The 22,876-nt window shown below is 44.2% G+C and overlaps 1 protein-coding gene across 1 annotated transcript; it reads left to right on the forward strand.

Moving 5' to 3' along the window:
- The first annotated feature begins 1,646 nt into the window (after positions 1-1,646).
- WSB1 (WD repeat and SOCS box containing 1) lies at positions 1,647-20,321 on the forward strand. Its single transcript, XM_066635720.1, has 9 exons — positions 1,647-1,791; positions 6,571-6,739; positions 7,348-7,616; positions 11,971-12,102; positions 12,794-12,894; positions 15,485-15,657; positions 16,329-16,442; positions 18,691-18,798; positions 19,259-20,321. Exons 1-9 carry the CDS (start codon positions 1,752-1,754, stop codon positions 19,416-19,418), a joined length of 1,266 nt encoding a protein of 421 aa, XP_066491817.1. The 5' UTR covers positions 1,647-1,751; the 3' UTR covers positions 19,419-20,321.
- The last annotated feature ends 2,555 nt before the right edge of the window (positions 20,322-22,876 follow it).

Genomic DNA, 22,876 nt, shown 5'->3' on the forward strand with positions numbered 1-22,876 from the left:
CATGTTGCAGTTCATTGAAAATGACTTTTCTTTATACTTACATGTTTTCATTTCATTCATCTGAGTTAGTTCTTAAATGTGTATGGGTAGAATTGAGCATCATCATCATCTCAATCAGTATTATTTACATTTTTATATTATAAAACATTTTTTATTCACATTATCTTTTGGGGGGGTGGGGAAGGGTGGAAACCTCCTGGTTGTCTTTTATGTAACCTGTTTTTATTGTGTATTCCTGTGTTTTTAGCTTACTATGTATTACTTTTTTAACTTGTCACCACCTACAGGTTTTTATCATTATTATATTACTGCTGTGCTTGTTTTAAATGATCTAATTCAGCAGTTCCCAAACTGTGGGTAGGGTCCCGACTGAGATTTTTTGTTGGGTCACAAAACTGATAAGGAAAATGCATCGAGCCCTATGGAAACCGAAACTGAGCCACACATGTGCATTTACGTATGTGTAGGCGACCATGGCTTGGATCTTACTGACAGTTCAGACAAAGGGGAATGCAAGGCCACCAGAATGGTCTGGATCCAAGAAATCTCTTGTAAAGCTGGATGGATCCCAACTACAGTATATCAATTACAAAGTGGGTCCTGGTGCTAAAAGGTTTGGGAACCCACTGATGTAGTTTTTAACTGTTTATTTTATGCTGTGCTTTATGCATTTAATTTTTGTAGGCTGCCTTGAGCTTTTAGGAAAGGTGGGGTATAAATATTTTGAATAAATAAAATAAATGTACTTATTTCATTCATTCATTTGCTTATCAGTTTCTTTTTGTCTACAGGCGATCTCTGCAGTCTTTTCAACTTCTAAGGGGCATCCCGGGCAGTTCGCATCAGCAACAAGCAAGCACAGACTTGCTGCTCAACCCTATGCATGTCTACTCAGAAGTAAGTGCCACTGAGTGCAATGGGGCTTACTCCCAGGAAAGTGTGGATAGGATTGTAATGTAACCAAGGCAGTTTGCATCAGCAGTAAGCAAAGCACAGACTGGCTGCCCAAGACTATGCATGTGTCTACTCAGAAGTAAGTGCCATTGAGTGCAATGGGGCTTACTCCCAGGAAAGTGTGCATGGGCTTGCAGCCTCCTCGTGCTGCCAGCCTGAAGGCTGCTGACGCATTCATTGCACCACCAACAGGAGCAGGAGCTGTCGTGGGCTTCAGCACGTCCTAGCTGACTGCAACTGAAAAAGCGACCCATTGGTTGCAATAAGCACCACGCGCTATTTGGTGGACCTCTGGTCTTTTCCTAGCTCTATCGTGCAGGACAGAGGCGCACCCGGGAGAGGCTCCCCCGCCCTTCTCAGGGAGGAAGGCGTGGCTTCTGGTGGCCACGTCCCTCCCCATATAACCCCTCCAAGAGAGGCGAAGCAGGTTCCCCGCCCTTCTCCATGAAGTAGGCGTGGCTTCCGGTGGCCACGCCCATTCTGTTATAAACCTCGGAGAGGCGGGGCAGGCCTCCCACCCTTGGGGTGGGAGGCGTGGCTTATGGGGACCACGCCCCTCCTATTATAAACACTCCAGGAGGCGCGAGCTAGGCTCCCCACCCTTCGCCCAAGGGGGCGTGACTTCTAGTGGCCACGCCCACCCTCTTTATAAACCCTTCGCGGCGGCCATTTTGTCTCAGTCAGCGCTCTGGTGCGGTGCGGTTTGTTGTGGTCGGTCGTGGGGAAGCTCCTTGAAGAACAGTTGCTGGTCTCCTCCTTGCTCGTTGTCTGAGCCGGTCTGAGGGGCGGCTCCGTAGATGGCCAGCTTTCCCCCGAGTGTCAACGAGAAGCTCATAGGTGAGAGGAGCAGGAGGAGAAAGGGGGTCCCTCCATGGGTGGTGGTGGGGGGGAAGGGGGCACCCAGCTTGACAGCCCTGTCCTGTGCAGGTCTACTCAGAAGTAAGTCCCACTGTAGTCAGTGGGGCTTGCTCCCAGGAAGGTGTGCATAGGGTCGCAGCCTCAGTTGGCTTGAGGGGAGAGCAGCTATTATCATTATCAATGTTAATATCAGGACCACTGAAATTGAGTCTGTGGCACTCCTTGCCACTGGATGTGGTGGTGGATACGATGGATAGAGGGATGCTCTTCTTCCTCTCACACACCTGCACCAGCAGGCAGGCACTGAAATGGGGTCTGTGGAACCCCTTGCCACTGGATGTGGTGATGCATACAATGGACAGAGGGATGCTCTTCTTTGTCTCACACACCAGAACCAGAGGGCAGCCACTGAAATGGAGTCTGTGGAACTCCTTGCCACTGGATTTGGTAGTGGATAGAGGGATGCTCTTCTCTCACACAGCACCAGGGGACAGCTACTGAAATGGAATCTGTGGAAATCCTTGCCACTGAATGCGGTGATACAGTGGATAGAGGAGTGCTCTTTTTCTCTCGCACAACACCACAACCAGGGGGAGCCACTAAAATTGAGAGAGTAAGGAAGGACAAAAGGAAACGTTTCTTCACACAGTGTGTAATTGGTCTGTGGAACTCCTTGCCACATGATGTGGTGATGGAACCTGGCCTAGATCAGGTGATAGCTGTTTAGCACAGTTGCTAAGAACCTTACTAATGTTGGGGCACAATCTCCTGGAACCAGAATGGGGTATACGAGTTGCCTCCCCCTCTACCTAGTAGTGCTCTAGTCCAGTGCTCCGCATCCATTTCGTTCCCATAAGTTGCCATGCCCCCATTGGAGTCCTGACCCCAAAGTTGAAGAACACTGTCTTGGGGTGCACACACACAATTACAGTAGGGTTGCCCTGGAGAGAGTAGAGAACACATTTACAGTACAGCATTAGTTTTGCTTCATTGGCGTTCTGCCTTTCTGCCCAGTTTGCTTGAGGTGGTTGGTAATGTGATGAGTTGCATGCTGGGCTTTTTTATATTTGTCCATATCAGATACAGTAGAAAAGGCAGTGGGCGGGTGTGATTTATTAAAGTGCTTTGGAAGCAAAGTGGGGACTTGTCGAGAGTGTGTGTGGTGGGGCTTTTTAGGGGGGCGTAGTATGATGTGAGCAACCTAACATTGGCTCCCTTTCCCTTAGGTGGCTGTAAGCCAGTGATATCTGTCATTGGCATACTGCTTTTCTGTGGACTTAACCCATTTTTGAACTTAACTGTGGACTTAACCCATTTTTGCCCAGCCCACAGGTGTACACATTTGGTCCCTGTTGTGTGCAATGTTGGGTAGAAATGGCTTAACAAGGTTTAAAAGGAGAGCTACCAAGTAGGAGATGCTATATACAAAAGAAAATTGAAGGCTTTGAAAGGAAAGAGGACTTGGTCCTCAGGTGGGGTGTAGACAAACCTAATCCTGGTTCTGTTCCCCTGAGGCTGCTGCAGACCAGTTATTTTAGCTTTAAATCTACTTCATTGTCTTCATTTTGTAAGTGGAGAGGCTCTTTACCTGAAAGTAATGCATGAATTAAGCAATATGGGGCAGAAGGAATGTGGTTTAGGGGAAGAGTCTGAGGTATGCTGAAATTATGGGGTGGGGAATGGTTGGGGGGGTTATTGAACATGGCACTCCCCATGGTTTGGCTAATCATAATTCCTCATTGTAGCTGGAAAGGTAGCTCAAAAAGTTACAGATCTGGTCCCCTAATAACTTGGATGTGATCCAGGGTTGTGCGGAGATTATGGCTATCAGGGCTGTATATGGTGACAGAGGCACCCTAATATTGTACTGAAGATCTGGAATTTAGGGGAGGGTGAAGTAGGGACTTTGAGAGGAGTGGTGGGGATAGCTTTTGGCACTGGAGTGGTAGTAGAGGCTCTCCAGTATTGCAGCATTGGGGCAGTTGAACTGAGTGGGTGGGCGAAGTCTGAAGAATAGGATGGTGTTGGTATGCTATGGGGTGAGTTTGAGATCCTGAAATTGATCAGGGAAAGTGAACGCTCTCCCAGGGAGAGAGAAGGTGGTTAGGGCATTATATTATGTGAAAGGCTAGATCTCACATCAGGATGATCTCAAAGCAACCTCCTGTGGGGGAGGTTTTGGCTAGCAACATGGTCATTATTCCTGATTTCTGTTTAGGTGTGTGTGTAAAAATAACATCCCAGAAGGTTGCAAGAGAACAGAAAAAACTCCTCATGCTTCTTGTGGGAGGCAGGAACAGAGAATAATGTGCGAGGGTGTACAGAAAGTGTATGTTGAGAAATTGATTAGCTGTTGTAGATTGCAAGGATAAAGCATCAAAGGCTTCTCCTTTGCCTGCAGGATAGCCTCTGGACAGTGAGATGATTAGTTTAGTGCAGATACTGGTTCTTAGTTGAGGTGTGTGGGGTGTTGAGGAAGCATGTGGTGATTTGAAGGATAGGCTAGTCTCCAGGTTCTGGTGGGAATGGAATGTTTTCTTTAGCACAGTTACTGGTATGTGGTCCTAGGTGTAAAGGAGACTGCCAGTTATTGAGCAATAATGAGATAGGGTATAAGGATGGTGGTGATTATCTTCTGTCATCTTTACCTTATTAAGGAGCACATTTTAGTGCTTCCTGAAGCAACAAGGTGGAACATTTTGAATTGGAAAGCTTTCCAGGGTCCTACATTGATAGGGATCTGATGTAGCGTGATTGAATGATATTGTGTAAGCAAAGCAATATGCTGGGTTGATCTTGTGCACTTTGAAACGTCTCAGTCTTTGAAAAATACTTACATTGCCTCTGTAGAAGTTAGTTGTGTTGAACTGTCCGTATGAGATTGAGATCCTTGTGGTGGGTGCAAAGATCACTGCTGCTGCTTTGAAACTTCTTTGTTTGGTGATATTTGGACAGATCTGCTGTTGGAAACTAATCCATGAAGCAAGCACCATGGGTTTTTGGTTGGAGTGATACCAGCTTAAAATTGCCGCATGCAGTTTCTTAAATACATTTGTACCATTGCCTGTAGCTATGAACCACTAAAGCTGTTGGCCATGTGTACAGAGGGAGAATGAATTCCCTCCCCCTTCCCAGTTTCCCCCACTTATGTTATCAGTCAGGATTTTTCCCCCCCAAGAAAGGACAGGGTTTTAGAAATGAGCTCCTGAGAAAACACGATACCAAACTTGATCCGTGTTGATTGACCACATTATGCTTTGTGAAAAGCCCCGCAGTTGCCATATAAGGGTAGATTTCTGGGATTAGGGTCTATTTTGTTTGTTTCCTTATTGGGCATGTCTGGCAGCTGCCATTATGTGCACTGAGTTTTCCATGTACACATAGCCGCTTACAGCCGCCACCTCTTGCTTTGCATAGGAATGCCCACCAAGCATGAGGAACCCAGCTAAGCTCTTCTGTGTGCGGTGGGAGGTCTGGTTATGACATTGTTCTTTATGTAGATGTTCGGCATCTGAGCAGTTCTCACTGGAGAGAGCAACTTTACATTGGTAGAAAATACCTCTGTATTTTCTTTGTAAAGTGATATTTGGGATATTCATGGTTCTTAGAGTGGTGCAATTGCAGCAGGGAAGCAAATACTTTGCACAGTGGTTGGAATGTAAAGTTAGTGGGAATGTTGCTTTAAGAAAAAATGCTTGCTTTCGTTGGTGTCTTTTTAAGATTGCCCATAAAACATGCACTCTGGAGCAGTGATGTAGGATAGAAAATGTTTGCTACTCTCTTTGTGTTGATGGATTCTTTCATAAATAATGCGCAATATAAAGGATACAGTGTCAATCAAATTGGGTAGTTTCAGACTTCTGATTGTGACTTTTCAGTTGATTGTTCCTAGGAAGCATGTCTGTTATATGTAATGTACGACATGGTGTGTGCACTGTTTTTGTGAACAGGTTGGGTGGAGTGGGAATAAATGAAAACCAAAAGTTCGCATACTTAAAAAAAAATTTTTTAATGCTCAACTTGGGCCCATGTAATATTTACAATAAAACAGTTGATTTGGGATGTTGGTAAAATTTTCCAGACCACACACCATTGACTGTGAGAGTAAGTTGCATTGAGTACAGTGGGGCTTACTTCTGAGTAGATATGTCTTGCATCAGGCAAGCTGATGATGAAAGAGTAAGCAACTGATTAAGTGGTTCCAATTCTGTTGGACAAAAGTGAGTGCTGGCAGGCTGGGAAGCAGACACATAATGCATTTGTTTCGTCTTACCTCGGCTTTTTTGTTTGATAAAGAATCAAAAGATTATGCAACTTTCAGGTGCATTTCCCTGTCTTGCGTTAATAAGGACACATTGTGAATCGTTTAGTGTGTGCGGAGAGGAGGACTTGAATAGATCTCCATTTGTCATAAACTAATAGTGCGGCTCTTCAGAACATGATGTGCTAAAACTCTAAGTGCTTTGAGAGATGACAGCCCAGGCTTATTTTTTTTAAAGGCAAAGTCAGTCATAAAAGGCACATACAAGGCAAATGTTAAAGCTCTCAGGTCATGGGCTGAGAACATGGTGTAGTCACCATATTGAAACAGAGCAAGTCTGGCTCTAGTTTGGGAACTCCACATTCACTGCCTTGAGCTCCGCCATGAGAGAGAGGCAGGATATACACATAAATAAATATCAGAAAGGACTTTGCACTACAAAGCATCAAAAGAGCACTGAATTTCTTACTCACATAGAAATGGTGCTCTCTTCTTAGGACGATCACGGACGGTAGGAGAACTTCTGGCCCCGGCGTCTCCTTTTGACAAGAAGTGTGGGGGCGAAAACTGGACGGTGGCCTTTGCTCCAGATGGATCCTACTTCGCTTGGTCACAGGGCCATCGCATAGTCAAGTTGGTTCCCTGGTCACAGTGCCTTAATAACTTGTGAGTATGCCTTCCATTTGTCTCTGAAAGCAGATGTTGTTTTCTGGTTATGAGAATGGACTGTACCACTTTATACTTGAAATGGTAAATTGGTTCAGTGAATACTTACCTAATTTAAAATAGCTCGACACAAACCTCCCTGCAGGTAGAAAGTTAGCACAAAAAGTGGGCTGGGCTAGTACCTTTTTTCCTGGTCTGCTTACTTGGAATAAGGTATTTTTTAGGACAGCATTCATAAATGGTATCTTTCCCTTGGAATCTTATGTAGCCTATTCTACTATAGTACCTCATTTTCTTGCGTGTTTCGGCCTGTGTCAGCTTTTGAGGCCCCCTGCTTTGATGGGTTAATGGGGAGGTAGTAAAATGCTTTGCTCTTGGAAGAGTAGAATTTATCCATATTTCTCTGTACCTTATAAAGTAGCTAGCTTTCTGTTTTTTAGGATAAATGGTGCTCATGGAGCACTATTCTACTAAGATTGCTCATAACCATTCTGCTGAGATTGGCTGTGTATAGCTACTGGTTCCTTGAAACTGCTCTTTGAAATTGTTCCTTGTATGTTGACTTGGTTGGAGGCACCTCTCTTCTAAACTGGTTACTGTTTCTCTAGTTCTCTGCATGGCGTAAAGAATTTCACCAACTTGAGCAATTCCAAGCTTTTGAGACAGAACAGCGATGGTGACCAGAAAAACAAGCCCCGTGAGCATGTCATAGATTGTGGTGACATTGTCTGGAGCCTTGCTTTTGGATCATCAGTGCCCGAAAAGCAGAGCCGTTGTGTCAATATAGAATGGCATCGATTCAAGTTTGGGCAGGACCAGCTTCTGTTGGCGACGGGACTATCCAATGGGCGTATCAAAATCTGGGATGTCTATACAGGTAAAAAGCAGGCTAATGTAGATTCATTCATTTTGGTTATGTTCCTAGGACTGTGAAGGAACTAGATCGCAATATCTGAGATAGCTCTCTTCTTGCCCTTGGGACAAGCTGCAAGGTACCAGAAGAATGGAGAGGCTGTTTCTTTGCACTGCCATCTCTAACAGCAGCCAGCCCTAGGTCTGTCAACAGCATCTCCAGTAGTATACAGGTCTCCCCCTGTATCCGCAGGTTGTTGTTCCACGCCTCTCCTGTGGACCCCATAACTGCAGATACAGGTGAACCCTTATAGATACTGTGCTCCTTGGCCCCAGTGTCTTTTACCTTCCATTTTCTTCATTAACAAGCAAGCATGTTTCTTGCTTTTACAAACTCTGCAAGAGGAAAGCAACATGCAGGCGGCCTGCATGCCAGGGAGACACAGAGTTAACAGGAAGCAGGAACCGTCCTGCTTCCTGTTAATGTTCTGACAGTTCCCTACAGCATGAAGGCTGCTTGCTTGCATTTCAGTTTCCTCTTGTAGAATCTGTAAAAGCAAGAAACATGCCTGCTTGCTAATGAAGAAAATGAAAGGGGGAGGGGGGGCAGGGAGAACTGCAGATACTGGATCTGTGGATACAAGGGGTTGTCTGTATTGTACCTTTTATTGTAAGCTGCTTTTGCCCTTCAGACTGAACAACAGGATACAATTATAAGCAGTTTAAAGAAAAATCAGCCAGCTTGATCTATGCATTCATGGCCTTTGATTGGCTATTGGTGCTGATAAGTAAATAAAATATCCAGGCTCTGGGGCAGTGTTCCTCTACATACCAGTTGTTGGGGAACAAATGGGAACTGTTGACCTCATGCACTGCTTGTGAGCATCCCAGGAAGATCTCATGTAAAAATTACTGCAAATAAGAGTCCATCTATTTCATCTGGTCCAGCAGGGCTGTTTTTTATTTTTTGCCCCAGGCAGTAATTTTATGTTCACTTGCACCAATGTACTGCTTTAACATATCTTCTGTGGTTTTATGGCTGCAGTTGTCCTTCATTGCAATCACTCTGTGATCCTGATAATCCTGATCCTGTATAGCGATCCTGATAATGTTAAGCAAATCGCTTTGATGCCTGGACTGTATAGTGGTGGTTTCACCCAGTTAATTCTGAGCACGTCTAAAGCGTTCATCAGAACTGGAACTGAAGCAGCGTTGCAGGGGGGAAGTAGTGCTTAATTGACGAGCTGCAAGACTTGTTTTAGTCCTAAACTAAATCTTTGCACTCTTTGGAAGATAAGCTTTCAGACCTGGTGCCAGAAAAGCTTATCCAGTTGATAGGTGAGTGTATTGACTTAAAGAAAATATGTCTGAGGTCAAGGCTCAAATAAAGAAAAATCTGAAAAGAGATAGGTATGTATAATTTCTTAAAACCTTTATGTAAATATTGTGTGCCTGCTCACAACTGGAGATTTACATGTCATTTGGGGCTGAGGAAAACTTGGAGTGGATTTATGGGAGTTTGAGATTTATTATTATAATTAAATATCTCAAAACAGCGTTATGGGAGGGAACACCTATTGTTGATTAAACAGATGTTCTTCAAGTGTTGCAGTAGGTACTGGCTTGGTTTAGATGTAACAGGAAACTATAATTTCCTCTCACGTTCCCGCCTTTGTTTATATGCCCAGGAATCTAGAATTTTTTTAAACCATAGCTCATGTGAAGCCGAGAACTGTGGTTTAACTCTGGCTTCCAAACAAGAATGTGAAACCAGATTTGGAAGTTGGCTTTGCAACTTCCCAAAGCCAGTGTTAAACCCGCAGTTCGTTGCTTCACATGGTAGTGTGACTCAGTAACAGAGCTGAGGGGAGGGAGCATATGAGTTCAGGGCTTGTTCGTGTAGTGGAATCTGTGGTTTCTTTCACAGTTGGGGGCTTCCTTGAACATGTTGCTCCTTGTGTTCACTTCAGATACAGAGCTATGCAAATTAACAGTTTCAAAGAGCTGTGAAAGCTGTTCCCCTTGCCACTTTAGAGAAACAAGACTTCAGTAGGATTTTTATTCCATTGCTACATGGTTCAGAGCAAATGAACAGAGGCAGAGAGCTTGTATCGCATCAGTCACATGGAGCTCTGGAGGTTCACTTCACCTGCTCGTTGTGAGTTCCAGCCTTAGCAGCTACACCAATATGTTTTACAACCAATAGATGGCCAAAGTGCACGCAGACAGACTAGGGGAATGTAATCCTTCATGGAGGAGGCACACCCTTTTCTCTGGGCTCAGAGCCACCTGAGATCCTTAATGGCTGAAGACATCAGAGGAGGGAATACACTACAAAGGCAGATTGGCCAAGTTGGCAAGATCTAGACTAGGCTGACTGGAGTCTCTTTCCAGGAGCGTATTGTCACATGTCACCTGTCAGCAGACCGTAATCCTCTCCAGTGAACCACAAAGTTCTCAAGTTCATAACAAGGTTTAAATGCCAGAAGCAGAAGTGACAGGCTCCCTGATGATCCGGTGGCCCAGCGAACTGCTTCCTGCAGTTACACCCACAACTCCACTGGCCAGTGTCTGGAGAAAAATATATCCAGAAAGTGCAGAATTCATTCTTTTAGCTGCTTATCATCATGATTTTTTTTAGACCTGGTTCAGTCTACCCTGGCAGCCTCCTCTTCCAGACCTGCTAACTTAAGGTCTCATCTGTTTGCCAGGCCCACTGGCTCCTGTTTTCATGTGGAGGCTGAGCCGGTGATCCTAAAGCAGTTACAGTTAGAGGGCCCTAAACACCATCAGGACTTCCAGGAATCCAACTAGTAGATACGTACAGGGAGGTGACCATATCTGCAGATGCAGCGACCCCTGCACCCTCCAGAAGCGAGGGGAACTGCACTCCCTTTGACCCCTGAGGGTCTTCAGAGGCTGCATGTGTCTGCCTGCACCCTCTTTGGGCCCCAAAATGGCTAGTCAGGCAAAAAAAAAAATCGCTTCCAGTTTTTTGTTTTTCAGCCTAAATGGCCGTTCTGACACCCACAGAGGCTGCAGGCAGACACACAGATGTGGGGCTCGGAGGGGGTGTCCCCAGTATCCGTGGTTTCAGCTAACCACGGAGGGAGGGAGTTCCGAAACAGAAACCACCTCATGTTGGTGCAGAGGGAAACACCTTGTTCCATTCTTGGCATGGCACTCAGCCCAGCATTCTGGTGTGACTCCTTGAAAAGGCAAACCTCTGCACTATCTCTGGTCCATCATAGGAAAAAAGATTTTCTTTCATTGCACCCTCACCTTAAGCATCTACAGGTACACAGTGTGGAAATTTAAATTACGCAGAGCTTTAACTAAGTTTCCCTTCCAGTCTCTCAGGTTGGTTCCTGTTCGCATTGCAGCATGGAAGGTCCTCTTTCTTGTGGCCATCATTTGGCTTCCGAGGTATTTGTGCTCAGAGCACTGTCAGTACGCAAGGAGCTTTGTGTCTAACAGAGGCTCAGTTACAGTCCAGAGAAATGCTACCTTCTTGCCCAAAGTTAACGCCATATTTAGCAGGACAAGAGATGTTTTCATCCTTCTGTGCTCTCCATCCACTCTAGAGAAGAGGGCATGATGGACCTTCATGGAACCAAGACTTTCTGATTATTAAAACTCTTGTTGACTTTCTCTGCCTTGGCCAATATGGAGAAGAAAGCTTCTAAGGCTGCCCTGGCCAGATGGATCAAAGCATGTCTTATTTTAGCCTACTAGGCCTTGTGACTCTGAATTCCCAAAGGAATCGCAGTGCAATTCATGCAAAGTGTGGTTACCACAGGTGCATTCAGCAGCAGTACCAGGCCCCCCCCCCAATTTACAGGGCAGTCACATGGACTTCCATTGTGCCGTTTGCCACTACAAGTTGCACTTCTGTATGCCCACAGATTCTGCTATTGGAGATCCTATCTGTGAATGTCTTTTTCCACTGTGAAGGAAAGAAGCTTGACTTAATGGGGATAAGTTTTCTCTTCACAGTCGAAGGATGATCTTTTTACCCTCAAAGGGAAAGTGTTCTGCCACTGATCTAATGTAGCTATCAAGTTTTCAAGTTGCAAGTTCAGTGAGATGTTTGTTCTGCTTCATTATGTTCTACTGATCAAAGGATAAGGAACGTGAAGTTCCTCTAGGTGATTAAAACCTGGCAAGGGTGATTCCTCCTCCCACAACTTAGTCCTGCCTGTCTGGAGTGAGTAAGAGGAGTAACCTATCCAAGGATGTCATCTTCATCTAAGCTAGACATTTCTTTAGTGTTATTTTGGCCTGTTGTGTTGCTATGGAATTTGTAGAAGGCCTGCTGTTTCAATATGGACTGTGAAGATCAGAGTCTGAATGATTTGATTTTCAAATTCTTCCCACAGGAAAGCTCCTCCTTAACTTGATGGACCATACTGAAGTTGTCAGAGACTTAACTTTTGCCCCAGATGGGAGCCTGATTCTAGTATCTGCTTCCAGAGACAAAACACTAAGAGTGTGGGACCTAAAAGATGATGGTATGTTAACTGGGAACCTTTGATGCGGCATAACAAAGAGCAGGGAGAGCGTTTAATCAAATTCTTTTCTAGCAGTGGAAAGTAAACATCAGATTTTTGACTTTTGGGGGTTCTGTTTTCTCTTTGCTGCTTGTGTTAAATTAATTGAATAGTATCCTAGAGGTGTATCCCAGATCTTTTTTTCATTGTATTGGTAAACCTTTCAAAAACAGTCCACTGTTTCCAAGCTGGAGTTTTCCAGCCTCTGCCATTGGATCAGCTTTCCTCTGGCTCTTAGCCCAGGTCACTGGCAAGTTCCCCTTTGGCTTCCTCTGGTTTCTGTCTCCACCCTGGGCCCTTGCAGTGCATGCTTTTGCTTTGCCCTATCAAGCCACCTGCTTCATTGTCAATTGTATGGGACCCATGCAGAAACGTCAGTTGGAAGAGCTCAAAAAGTTGACCAGTCCAAAGTGCAAACCAGCCATTCAGAGCCCTTTTTTGTCCTGGCTTCCATTGAAGCAATAAACCTGTGTCCAGGTTGTACCCCTTGGGGACTCGTAGGGTGGGATGCTCCTCTGTCCAAAGAAAACTGCATAAAGAAAGTGACATGTTGGGGGGACAGCTAGGATAAGATATAATTAAAAATTTTTCCTTTGGACCCCTTTCTAGTCTCAACCACTCAGTGTTATCTTGTTCTTCCCTTCGCTTCTAGGTAATATGATGAAAGTATTAAGAGGTCACCCAAACTGGGTATATAGCTGTGCTTTTTCTCCCGATTCTTCCATTCTCTGCTCAGTGGGGGCCAGTAAAACAGTAAGTATCAAAGTTCTGTGATCTTTGGCTTCTACTTTTGATTGTGAGCAAAATCATTTTGGAATCGTTAAAATGAAAGCCAGCTTGTGCTCGGTGTCATGCTACCTTGATGATGATGATGCAGAGAACTGCATGATAAAAACATTGCAATAAATTAGCATAAAGTTTGTCCAGTTCTCAGTTACTAAGCTGGACTTGCACTGCTTTGAGTTTCATAAGAATTTGATGATGTGCATATCTCCATCTGTTCCACAACTTCTGAACATTTAATGTTCTGATTTTTTAAAAATTGTTTAGTATTATAGTACTTGGTGGTGCTTAATTTTTTTATGTTTCCTTCTTCCTAAAATCTGGGCTTATTCTTATTTAATGTGAAAATGTCACACCTAGTCAGTTAGGAATAAACAGCCTTTGTGCTTAATGCTTTGGAAGGAAGAACAGCATAGCCCTTATATAGAACTGTGCACTTTTGCCCTGCTACATATTTGAAAGCAGTGCAGTTAAAGAATATTAGTGAGCTGCTAACTAAAGTGTAGAGCAGTGGGAGGGCAGCCTGAACCTATCATTTTGTGTGTAATTTGGGAGTATGTCTCCATTGATACCACTGGGACTTAACCTAAGTAAATGTAAGAGTTACATATCTGTATAGTAAACTCTAGCTAGTAAATTTATAGTAAACTCCAGCTACATCTAGTAGGAGGGTGGACAACTTGGCATATTTGTGTGAATTCAAGAGCTTGTTAGAATCCTAAATTCCGTTAGAAAAATGAGTGTCTAGCCTCCCATGGCTTCCCGAAGTCTGGAGATGTAGCTGAGAAGTGCGGAAAGAAAAAAAGAGCTTCAGCTGTCACTATTCTGAAATCTTTGTCTCACCTAAGCTTGGCTCATTTTTTGTTTGAAGATAATTTCAAAATCAGGCTATTGTACAATGTGTATCACATCTACTTGTAGCCTCCCTATTTCCATGTTCAGGAAAATGTTACCAAAACATACCCAGTCCCATGCAAATCATCTGCAGCTCTTGAGCTTGTCACTTTTTCCAGTTATCCCCAGTGCCAAACAAGTTGTCCATCCTCCATGTCAGTTACATCCTGGCCTCTCTACAGTAGCAAACTCAGGGTAGCTGAGAGTGATTTTTAAAATTCAAGCCTATTGTACAGTAAAGAAAAAAGTTTAGATGAGAGAGAATATCAGTGAAATCCTTTAACTAGAACAGATGTGGATGTATGCATTGACCTTTTAGGCTGTGTGTTTTCCATAAGCTTCTTGCTTTCCCTGTCACAGGTGGTGGCAGCAATATTGGTGTGATTGAGGGTAAGCTGGCACCACTCAGACAAGCGCACAATGGTGTTAGCTGGGCAGAAAGCGTGGCATCTCTGGCTACCAGGCTGGAGGCGAACTTTACCATAGGATGAAGTAACCCTTGCATTCGGCTGCAGGGTGTACTGTACGTACACAGGTGCTGGTTGATGTCCACTTTCTGCTTTTTTCTTTCTTTTCTCTTTTTGTTTTCACATTGGTGAAATCCATCCGACTCCCTCGTATCTTAAAATTTGCTTTCCATTCTTATGGAATTCTGGAGTCTTCATAAGTTGAGCCACTTGTCATAGCTGACTCTAATTGATTTAAAGTTTCATGACAGTAATGGAGACATTAATATTCACCTAGATCTAAGGCTCTGAGTGGCTTTATAATTCAGATGCTGGCCTTCTATGTCATAAAATATTTAAAAAAACCAAGCTTCAGTACACGCTTGTTTTTTGTATCCATGAGCCTTTGCTAGCCTGTTAATATGACACTGAAAAAATGCGGTTTTTATACCTGTTTCCTTGCACATGCTAAAACCAAATGCAGTACGATAAAGCCATGTGGCTGCATGCAAGCTTGTATTTGTAAGCGGCTGATATACTAAGACCTTTTGTTTTAAAATCTGGTGGCTAGTAATACTTGTAATGTTGGGCTTTTTATTTTTTTTTAATTAAACTTAAATGTGTAAACATTTAGTGACATGGTTGAAATTTCTGTTTTTTTGCCAAAGACATGTCGTTTGGCTATATGACAATTCTTTTGTTGCTTGCCGTATCTGTTTCTCTTCCTAGGCTGACGTTGGCGATCCAAGCCTATTGTAAACAAGTGATCTTAAACTCACAGGGGATTCCACGGGAGTAACAATATGTTAACCTTACATTTTTTTTTCTGTCTATATATTTCTTTAAATTGTGGTAGATAATTGGCAAAAAAGGCTATAGTACTTAACCCTGTTTTCATTATATTTTTAGTTTAAAATTGTTAATGGGGTTTCACGGTTATCATGCCGTTGATATTGCCTTCTTAAAATATTTGTTTTTACTTACTTTATAAGTAACACTTAAGTTAATATTTGCATGTATACTTTTAATTTAAATAACTTTTGAGTACGACACTGAGCATATTCCGTAATTGTAGTAATTCTTAATGCTTGGCTTTAATTGTAATCATATGTAAAACTAGCAAAAAAGTAGTTTGCGGGGGGAAGGGGGGAAGGGAAATGTGTTGAAATGTCTCTTATGTGTTTGAACATAGCAGTAAGATCAGCCCGTTTTAATTTCAGGTGTTACTTTGGGATATGGACAAGTACACCCTCATCCGGAAACTGGAAGGCCACCACAACGATGTCGTAGCTTGTGAGTTTTCTCCTGATGGAGCCTTGCTAGCTACGGCATCTTATGACACCCGTGTTTATGTTTGGGACCCGCATACTGGAGGCATCCTGATGGAGTTTGGGTAAGTGGACTATTGAGTCAGGTTTAAATAGAAAAACAGGGCTGGAGGAGGTAACCTTACTCAGAGCAAGACTACACCATTTGAGGCTTCTTCCGGAAGAAGATTGTGGAGGGGGGCATGATTGAGGCTTATAAAATTCTACGGGGTGTGGGAGAATCAGATGAGAGAAGTGTTTTTTTCCCCTAAGGGGACATAAGAACCCAGGGCTATCCAATAAAACCAATTGGTGGGAGACTATAAGGCACACTTAAGGAAAATTCTGCTTTACACAGCACATTATGGAATTTTCCGTCGCAAGGTGGTGATGACTGCTAGTAGCTTACATAGCTTTGTAAGAGAATTGGACAAATTAGCAAAGAACAGGTCTTTCCATGGCCATGCCTTACACTGAGCTCTGCCTCCTTTTCGTACCATGGAGCCTTCACCAGCTGCATCTGCTGTAAATGTCGTGTTAACAGGCCACATGGGAAAGCATTGACTGAGCCGTAGCCACTCCTAAGTGGCAGTGTGTCTTCTAATGGTGTGTGCTGCTAGGAACTTGTGTAAACTTGCTTGCATCACTTTTGTTCTTAGCTCAAGAAGACATTGAGTTTTCTGTAGTTAATGATTACAGGGAAAGCAAATGCCTGTGTTGCTGTCCCCTGAACTGAAGTTGTGTGTGTTATCCACAGGCATCTGTTTCCCCCTCCAACTCCAATATTTGCTGGGGGGGCAAATGATCGCTGGGTCAGATCCGTATCGTTTAGCCATGACGGACTGCATATTGCTTCTCTTGCTGACGACAAGTAAGTGCGCTGAAGGGTTTGGGGGCTCGGCTCTTGCTAGCTGGGAAATAGAGCCTTCTTTCCCTGCTGGCTCTTTTTTTTTTTTGGCTGGCATAGTTTCTACACTCCTTTTCTATGACAAGCCCTTGAGGCAGCACAGGACAGTAAATCGAGTTTTCCTACATTATAAGACCAGTATAAGCCAGCTATTGAGAGAGAAAAATTCACAACACAGGCAACAGTTAGACTGTTCCTGTGGAGGTAGCTGTATTCTGAGAGGCAGCTGCTCCATTAGGCCACAGGAAGTGGTTGCCTTAAGCAAGAGGTGCAGGGAGCTAGTTGACAAGTGCTGCTTCTGCCGCACCTGCCTCCTTACCTCCCCTCCTCTCCTTTTGCCCCACTATCACTGCTAGTTCACTGTTAGTATAACACTTCCCCACCATCACTGCTTCTCTTCTCTTGGGGGAGAGAGAGTGGGGTCAAGCATCTTTCCTTTACTCCACTTTCTTTCCTAGAAGGAGAGCTTGATGCTGCAGTGGTAGCGTAGAAGTCACTAGCAAGTCCATCTTCTTATCTGGAGCTGCTTTTCAGAGGGACACCTGATGAGGAAGGGATGCTGCTGTCAGCATCTGCCCCCCATGTTGAGTGTCCCTCCACGAAGGGTTCCTCCTCTCACCCACTTTACCTTTAAACCCTGCAGCAAGGAGAAATTGATGAGTAAGTCAAGTCAGTGTTGGTGGACTTCTGGAGATGATCACATCCACTGTTTTTAATATCACTTTTGTTGATACTGAAAGTTTTGAGACTTGTCTGATTCTGCGTGAGGGAAGAGAGAAGTATTGCGTTGATATGAGCACACAAGTGTGGGTTACTCTCAATGCACTTGGCGATGCTGACAACGGAAGTTGCTGCTGTAAGGACAGGCAGCAGGAGTGTGTGCTTGATTTCTTGAAACACCTGTCAGTATTTGAGTCTGACCGGTGAAGAGACAGTCAAAGGCTGTTTGTAACTAGTGCCCTCCCTTCCCTATTTCTCAACACTACAAGAAACCTCATGCCAGAGATCCAGTGATATTGGCTCTAGGGATGTGGGTGTGTATACATTGTGAACATGGTACCTGTAATCATGTGGGATTACTCACCGAAATGGAAGACAAACCTCTGCTGTCAGGGCCTCTGAAGGTTTGCCAACCACTTGAAAGCCTGCAGCAAGAAACAGGACCCAGGAGTAATGACTTCACCCAAAATGGAATCTCAATATCACGCGCATCAAACCCTTTTTGGGAAATTAAAGCAGCAGGCTTCCATTTTATTGTCATGCACATTTGTTATTTACTAATTCTTGACTGGAGAAAAAGTTCTCAAAGCCGTTGGCACAGCAGTGAAATGACACATAGTTCTCAGGGTGTGTGTAATCCAGCATTTGAGTTTGTGACAGTTTGCCTGGGGGAGGGTTTGCAAAAAAAAAAAACACACATTCTCTTGCCAAGGGGAAGTGGAAGTCATCCTGTCACAAGATAAGGAAATGCTCTTGCTTAAGCATACAAGTTTGCTTTAGAAGCTTGCCAAGACAGGTTTTGTGCTTGCAATCTTATGGTGATTGTCAGAGAAGTTTCTGTAGATGCATAGATAAAGTTTACATAAGAAAGACAAGACAATTTGCATCTTTAACTATAATTGGAACGCTCCCCCCTCCCATAGCTGGTTTAAAGTAGTTTTTTAAGCTGGGGATTTGATCAGATGCCTCCTGCATCAAATGTGACTACCCAGACTTTGATTCAGAAGCTCCCAGATCGCAGCTTGCACTCGTGTGGTGCCAGTTGCAAACCTACACTGGAAACTGCCTTCTGATGAGACAAACCAGTTACCCAGTGAGCTTCCCTGTCTTGCACCTTAACTAGCAGCAGCTCTTCAGGGTTCTAGTCGGGGGTCTTCCGCCCTGGCTGGAGATGCTGCCAGGGGGATTGCATCCAAAGCAGATGCTCTGTCACTGAGTTGTGACTCCTAGTTACCACTGGTGACTTTCCCTCATCTTCAACTTGGGGTTTGGGTGAATCATTTGGGGCCAATACAAAGAAAGTGGGCTTGGACATGCATTAACTTTCTGTGTTGGCTGGGAACTCACTGGGTACCCTGATGATGGCACACTTTCAATAACGATCTTTACAATAGTTTTGCTGGCGGTTTCCAGCTGTTGCTGGAATTAATCTTAAAATGTAGTGATCTAGGACTGCAAGCATTTAATTGATGTGCTTGTTCTCTTCCTCCAGGATGATGCGTTTCTGGAGAATTGATGAGGAGTATCCTGTACAATTTGCACCTTTAAGCAATGGGCTTTGCTGTGCCTTTTCTACGGACGGCAGTGTTTTAGCTGCTGGGTAAGCTAACTGGATATCTATACTGAGCATAAATCTCAGTACTCGCCTAGGTCCCTTTTGCTTGGCAGGCAGCCTTCAGGGTGGGGAGCTTCATCTCCTAGCCCACTCTGCAGCTTTCTTGAGCAGCTGAGGGGAGGGGGATGGAGAGGCAACCGCAGCAAATTATTTTTCCCCTCCAGTGCTGGAAGAAGTGGGGACATTGCTGCTCGGTTCCTCATCCTGCTCACTGTAAACCAGCAGGAAGGGAGATTGAAGTACAGACTGAATTGCTTCTGTCAGCAGTGAGGCATTGGGGGTGGTGGGGGAGGTGACGTGTAGGTCCCCTTGCCTCAGTTTGCCACCCATCTTAAGCTAGATGCGAGACCTTCAGTCCAGGCTATCAGTGGACTGGCCCTGGTCCCAGACCTGCATAAGTTGACAACCATGGGTATTAACTTTTTTGTTTATGCTCTGTGTGCAGAACGCAGGACGGAAGTGTGTACTTCTGGGCCACTCCCAAGCACGTCGCCAGCCTCCAGCATTTGTGCCGCATGGCCATCCGGAGAGTGATGCCCACCAGCCAAGTGGAGAAATTGCCCATCCCTTCTGCAGTGGTGGCTTTTCTTTCCTACCGGACGTAGGGAGGAAAAATCATAGAAGGAAGGGGATCTGTCTGTCAAGCCTAATAAAAATGAAACAGTTGCAGCTTTATCACCTTCAGGCTTAAACTTCATGGGTTTTGAAGTACATGTGATCCTTTTTTAAAAAATCAACAGGTCCTGAACTTTGACCCCATGGAGCTTTTAAAGACAATTATTTATAGAAAAGAACAGTCGAAGTATTTCTGAGGTTGTCAGACAGTTTTTTAAAAAATGCTGTGAAAACCTGTACATAATTAGATGTTAAGCTGCTATGTGCTATTCATGTATCTTGTGATTGCATTCTCTGTGCAGTGTGTATATATTGTGTCTCTGGAGCGACAGAGCGTATCGGTGCTGTGTAAAGGTGAAGGAACAGCTCATGCATTTGGGGCGCACTGACTAGTCTTAGTGGCTTTTGTGTTGTGCACCTTGGATAAACTGGGCTCAGGAATCCATTCTGCAGATTCACAGTTGTGTTCTTTTTGTGACATGGAAGAAGTGAATTTTCCTCAAGCCTTCACAGGGTGCAGGGAAGGGAATGGGGGGTTGAATCACGGCAGGGGCTGTCTTTGGGACATCTGTCTTAATAAGCAAGTAGGCATACCTTCAGAGCAGCCTTAATTTTGCCACGACACAAACAGGTTACAATTTTGGATCCTGTGTTGTAAGCCTCTGAAATCAACTTGCTGTATTTCTGCTGGACCTCTTACCATATGTGAACTTTTCATAGGCTCTGTTTTTCTTTCACTGCTCTGTGACCCTGTCATTGAACTAGCTGGGTTGAACTACCAAAGACAAGCTGTTTTTATTTTATTTTATTTTGCTTTTGCCTTCTGTTTATCTGTACCTGCAGATATAACGAATGTATGCGTTGCATAAAATGCCTGATTTATAAATATTTTGTTGAATTTTTTTTGTATTAAAGAATTGTACAAAAAAAACTTGTGGGGTTGGAAGTCTTGTTTCATAAAGGATCATACCAGCAATTGTTTTGCTTTAGAACTATTTACAAATTTGGTGTGCAAATGGTGGGTTGGATCACATGAGTGAAAGGAAAATGTTTCCATGCTTTTCGTGAAGAGTCTCATATTGTGTTAAATTTTTTTTCAAAGATTTTTGCGAAACCTTTTTTGTTTCTGCAGGATTCAGTTCTGGCCCCCACATGGATACAGGAAAAACATATGGGGGAACCCTATATAAAGAGTCATGCTCTGCATCTCCCCCAAGTGCCATGCACCCATTATCTTCGTTTTTCTTCAGTACTAGTAGAAACACACATGTTCCATTAAAATGGAAGAGTTTCTTGCTCCACCGAGGAATGTGACATGCAGGAGGCAGCCTGTGTGCTAGAGGCAGGAGACAGTGAAAGTTAAGAAGCAGGAAGCTTCCTGTTATCTGTAAAACTAAATTATCAGCATTGGCAAAACTAAATACTTGTGGGTACAGGTTGCTTGCCTCTATTACCCACCTGTCACCATATGACTGGGGAATACATAGTAGGACTTCACATGGTTGATCTGACTGTACAGGTGGAGACACTTTAGCTTAAAGCAATCTTTACAATGGAGACAAAATACATAGTCCATCTGCAGCTCTTGGAAATTGGAGGTGAAGGGGAACCTGATAGGTAGCTCAGAGGAGAATTCACTAAGTTTGGGAAAGTGACTGTTGTATAGTGGAAGTTTGTGTGCTTTGAGTACAGAAGAGCTGAAGTTAAATCGTGGTATGTTCAAGTAGGGCTAGGAAAGACCCTGGAGAGATGCTGCCAGTTGGTGTAGAGCAGGGGTTGTCAACCTACAGCTCTTGAGCTGGATCCATCACCCCACCCAAAGTTATGTGGTCTGCATGGAGCTCAGCTTGGGACGCAAAACCTCCTGCCCAATTTGCCGCATGCCCTGGCTCATGCAGTTCCTCTGCCGAAGGGTGAGTCTGGGAAGACAGCTTTGCCATTCCCTGCCTGACAATGCACCAAATGGGGCAGGAGTCGTCACCACCCAGGCCAATTTCTGCACAGCTGCTTCCAGGAGCTCAGCAACCCAGAAGTTTGGGGATGATGCGATAAGGTCATTGCCAAATCTGGCCTCTTTGTCTGAAAAGGTTGCCAATCCCTGGTGTAGACAGTACAAGGGGCCAAGTTTGTACAAGGCAGCTGCTTATATTAATATCCTAGTACAGTGACATCAAGAGTTTGAGTAGATGCTCAACTTCCAAGAGTTCAGTTCTATAACATGAGATGCTGTACTGGGTGAAATTTGCTCTTTCAGTATCATGGCAGCACAGAGTGGATTATTCACAGTAAAGGAATTCTGTGAATGAGGAACAGAATCCCCCCTTTTTCTCCCTTGGCCTCTTAGTTTCCTCTCACTCTGAGTATACTGGTGTGCTACTGAGTGAGACATGCTGACTTGGCCATGAAATTGAGGAAGCTTCAGGGTCACCCATGTGCCACATTGCATGGAAATTCTGACTTCAGCACAACTGTTTCCTTTTGCCAGGTTATCGAGGTTTGAAAATAAATCTGCCCCTGGAATGCATACAAAACCTGTCTGCCTATCAGTTGACAGCCACCTTGACAGGAAGTAGATTGTTAATACATCTTCCCCCTCCCCCCATTCTGGTGACTCCTCTGTAGGTGCTCATTTTTCTTGCTAAATATCATTTGTGAAGTACCTGCTGTTACACAAAGTGCTCTACAAATGAAAGACAACCTCCCTACCCCAGCTTACAATCAAGAAAGGAATGAGAAATATTGCTTTTTTTAACAAACAGAAAAAGGTTGGTTTATGTAGCAAAATAAACGAGAAAAGATCCACAAGGAAAATGTCAACTGTAGCCATTGCAAGGATGCTTATGCTGTGATGAACAGTGGTAGTTGCCCTTCTCCGTTAAACAGAACAATTGCACAGTGATTTTCATCTCATGGCGCACTGACCTTATTAAGGCGCATTTTAGCACCTTAAATGATCAAGGCACACATCTGGTTTTTTTTGACAAGGCACATCATGCTGCTGGCAGGGGGCTCACATCCCCCAATGGCCCTATTAATAATGACCCTCCCCTAAACTCCCGTGGCACACCGGTGGGCCATTTGCAGCACACCAATGGCCCAAGCACATTGGTTGAAAATTTCAGGCTTGAAAAGGTGTGCCTTTACTGTGTGAACAGGGGTTACACATTGATAAAAGGGCTAGCAGGGTGATATAACTACTGCTATTTTGGGGGTCTGTTTTCTGATATTTCATGTTGGTCAATAGTGTTTTGGGAATCTGGATGTATTGCTTTCAAGCCCCCCCCCCCACTCCATCTCCCAGCACGCTGTAGACCTTTTCTTAGATCAATTCCCAGAACTTTCAAGATGTAGATGCTTTTTGCAAACCTGCCCTGTCCATCCCGTATGTGGGTCAGCCATGGTGGTCCAAAAGTGTGAGCCAGGACTATGTGCATCTCATGGGCTGGGT

This window comes from Tiliqua scincoides, chromosome 8 (genome assembly GCF_035046505.1).
Source record: "Tiliqua scincoides isolate rTilSci1 chromosome 8, rTilSci1.hap2, whole genome shotgun sequence".
Classification (NCBI taxonomy): Eukaryota; Metazoa; Chordata; class Lepidosauria; order Squamata; family Scincidae; genus Tiliqua; species Tiliqua scincoides.

What these genes read in the sequence shown, in the direction of transcription:
- WSB1 (XM_066635720.1), top strand. Translation starts at nt 1,752, where the DNA reads ATGGCCAGCTTTCCCCCGAGTGTCAACGAGAAGCTCATAG. An exon ending in TGTCAACGAGAAGCTCATAG is followed by an intron (nt 1,792 to 6,570) that starts GTGAGAGGAGCA and finishes CTCTCTTCTTAG; the next exon opens with GACGATCACGGACGGTAGGA. An exon ending in TCACAGTGCCTTAATAACTT is followed by an intron (nt 6,740 to 7,347) that starts GTGAGTATGCCT and finishes CTGTTTCTCTAG; the next exon opens with TTCTCTGCATGGCGTAAAGA.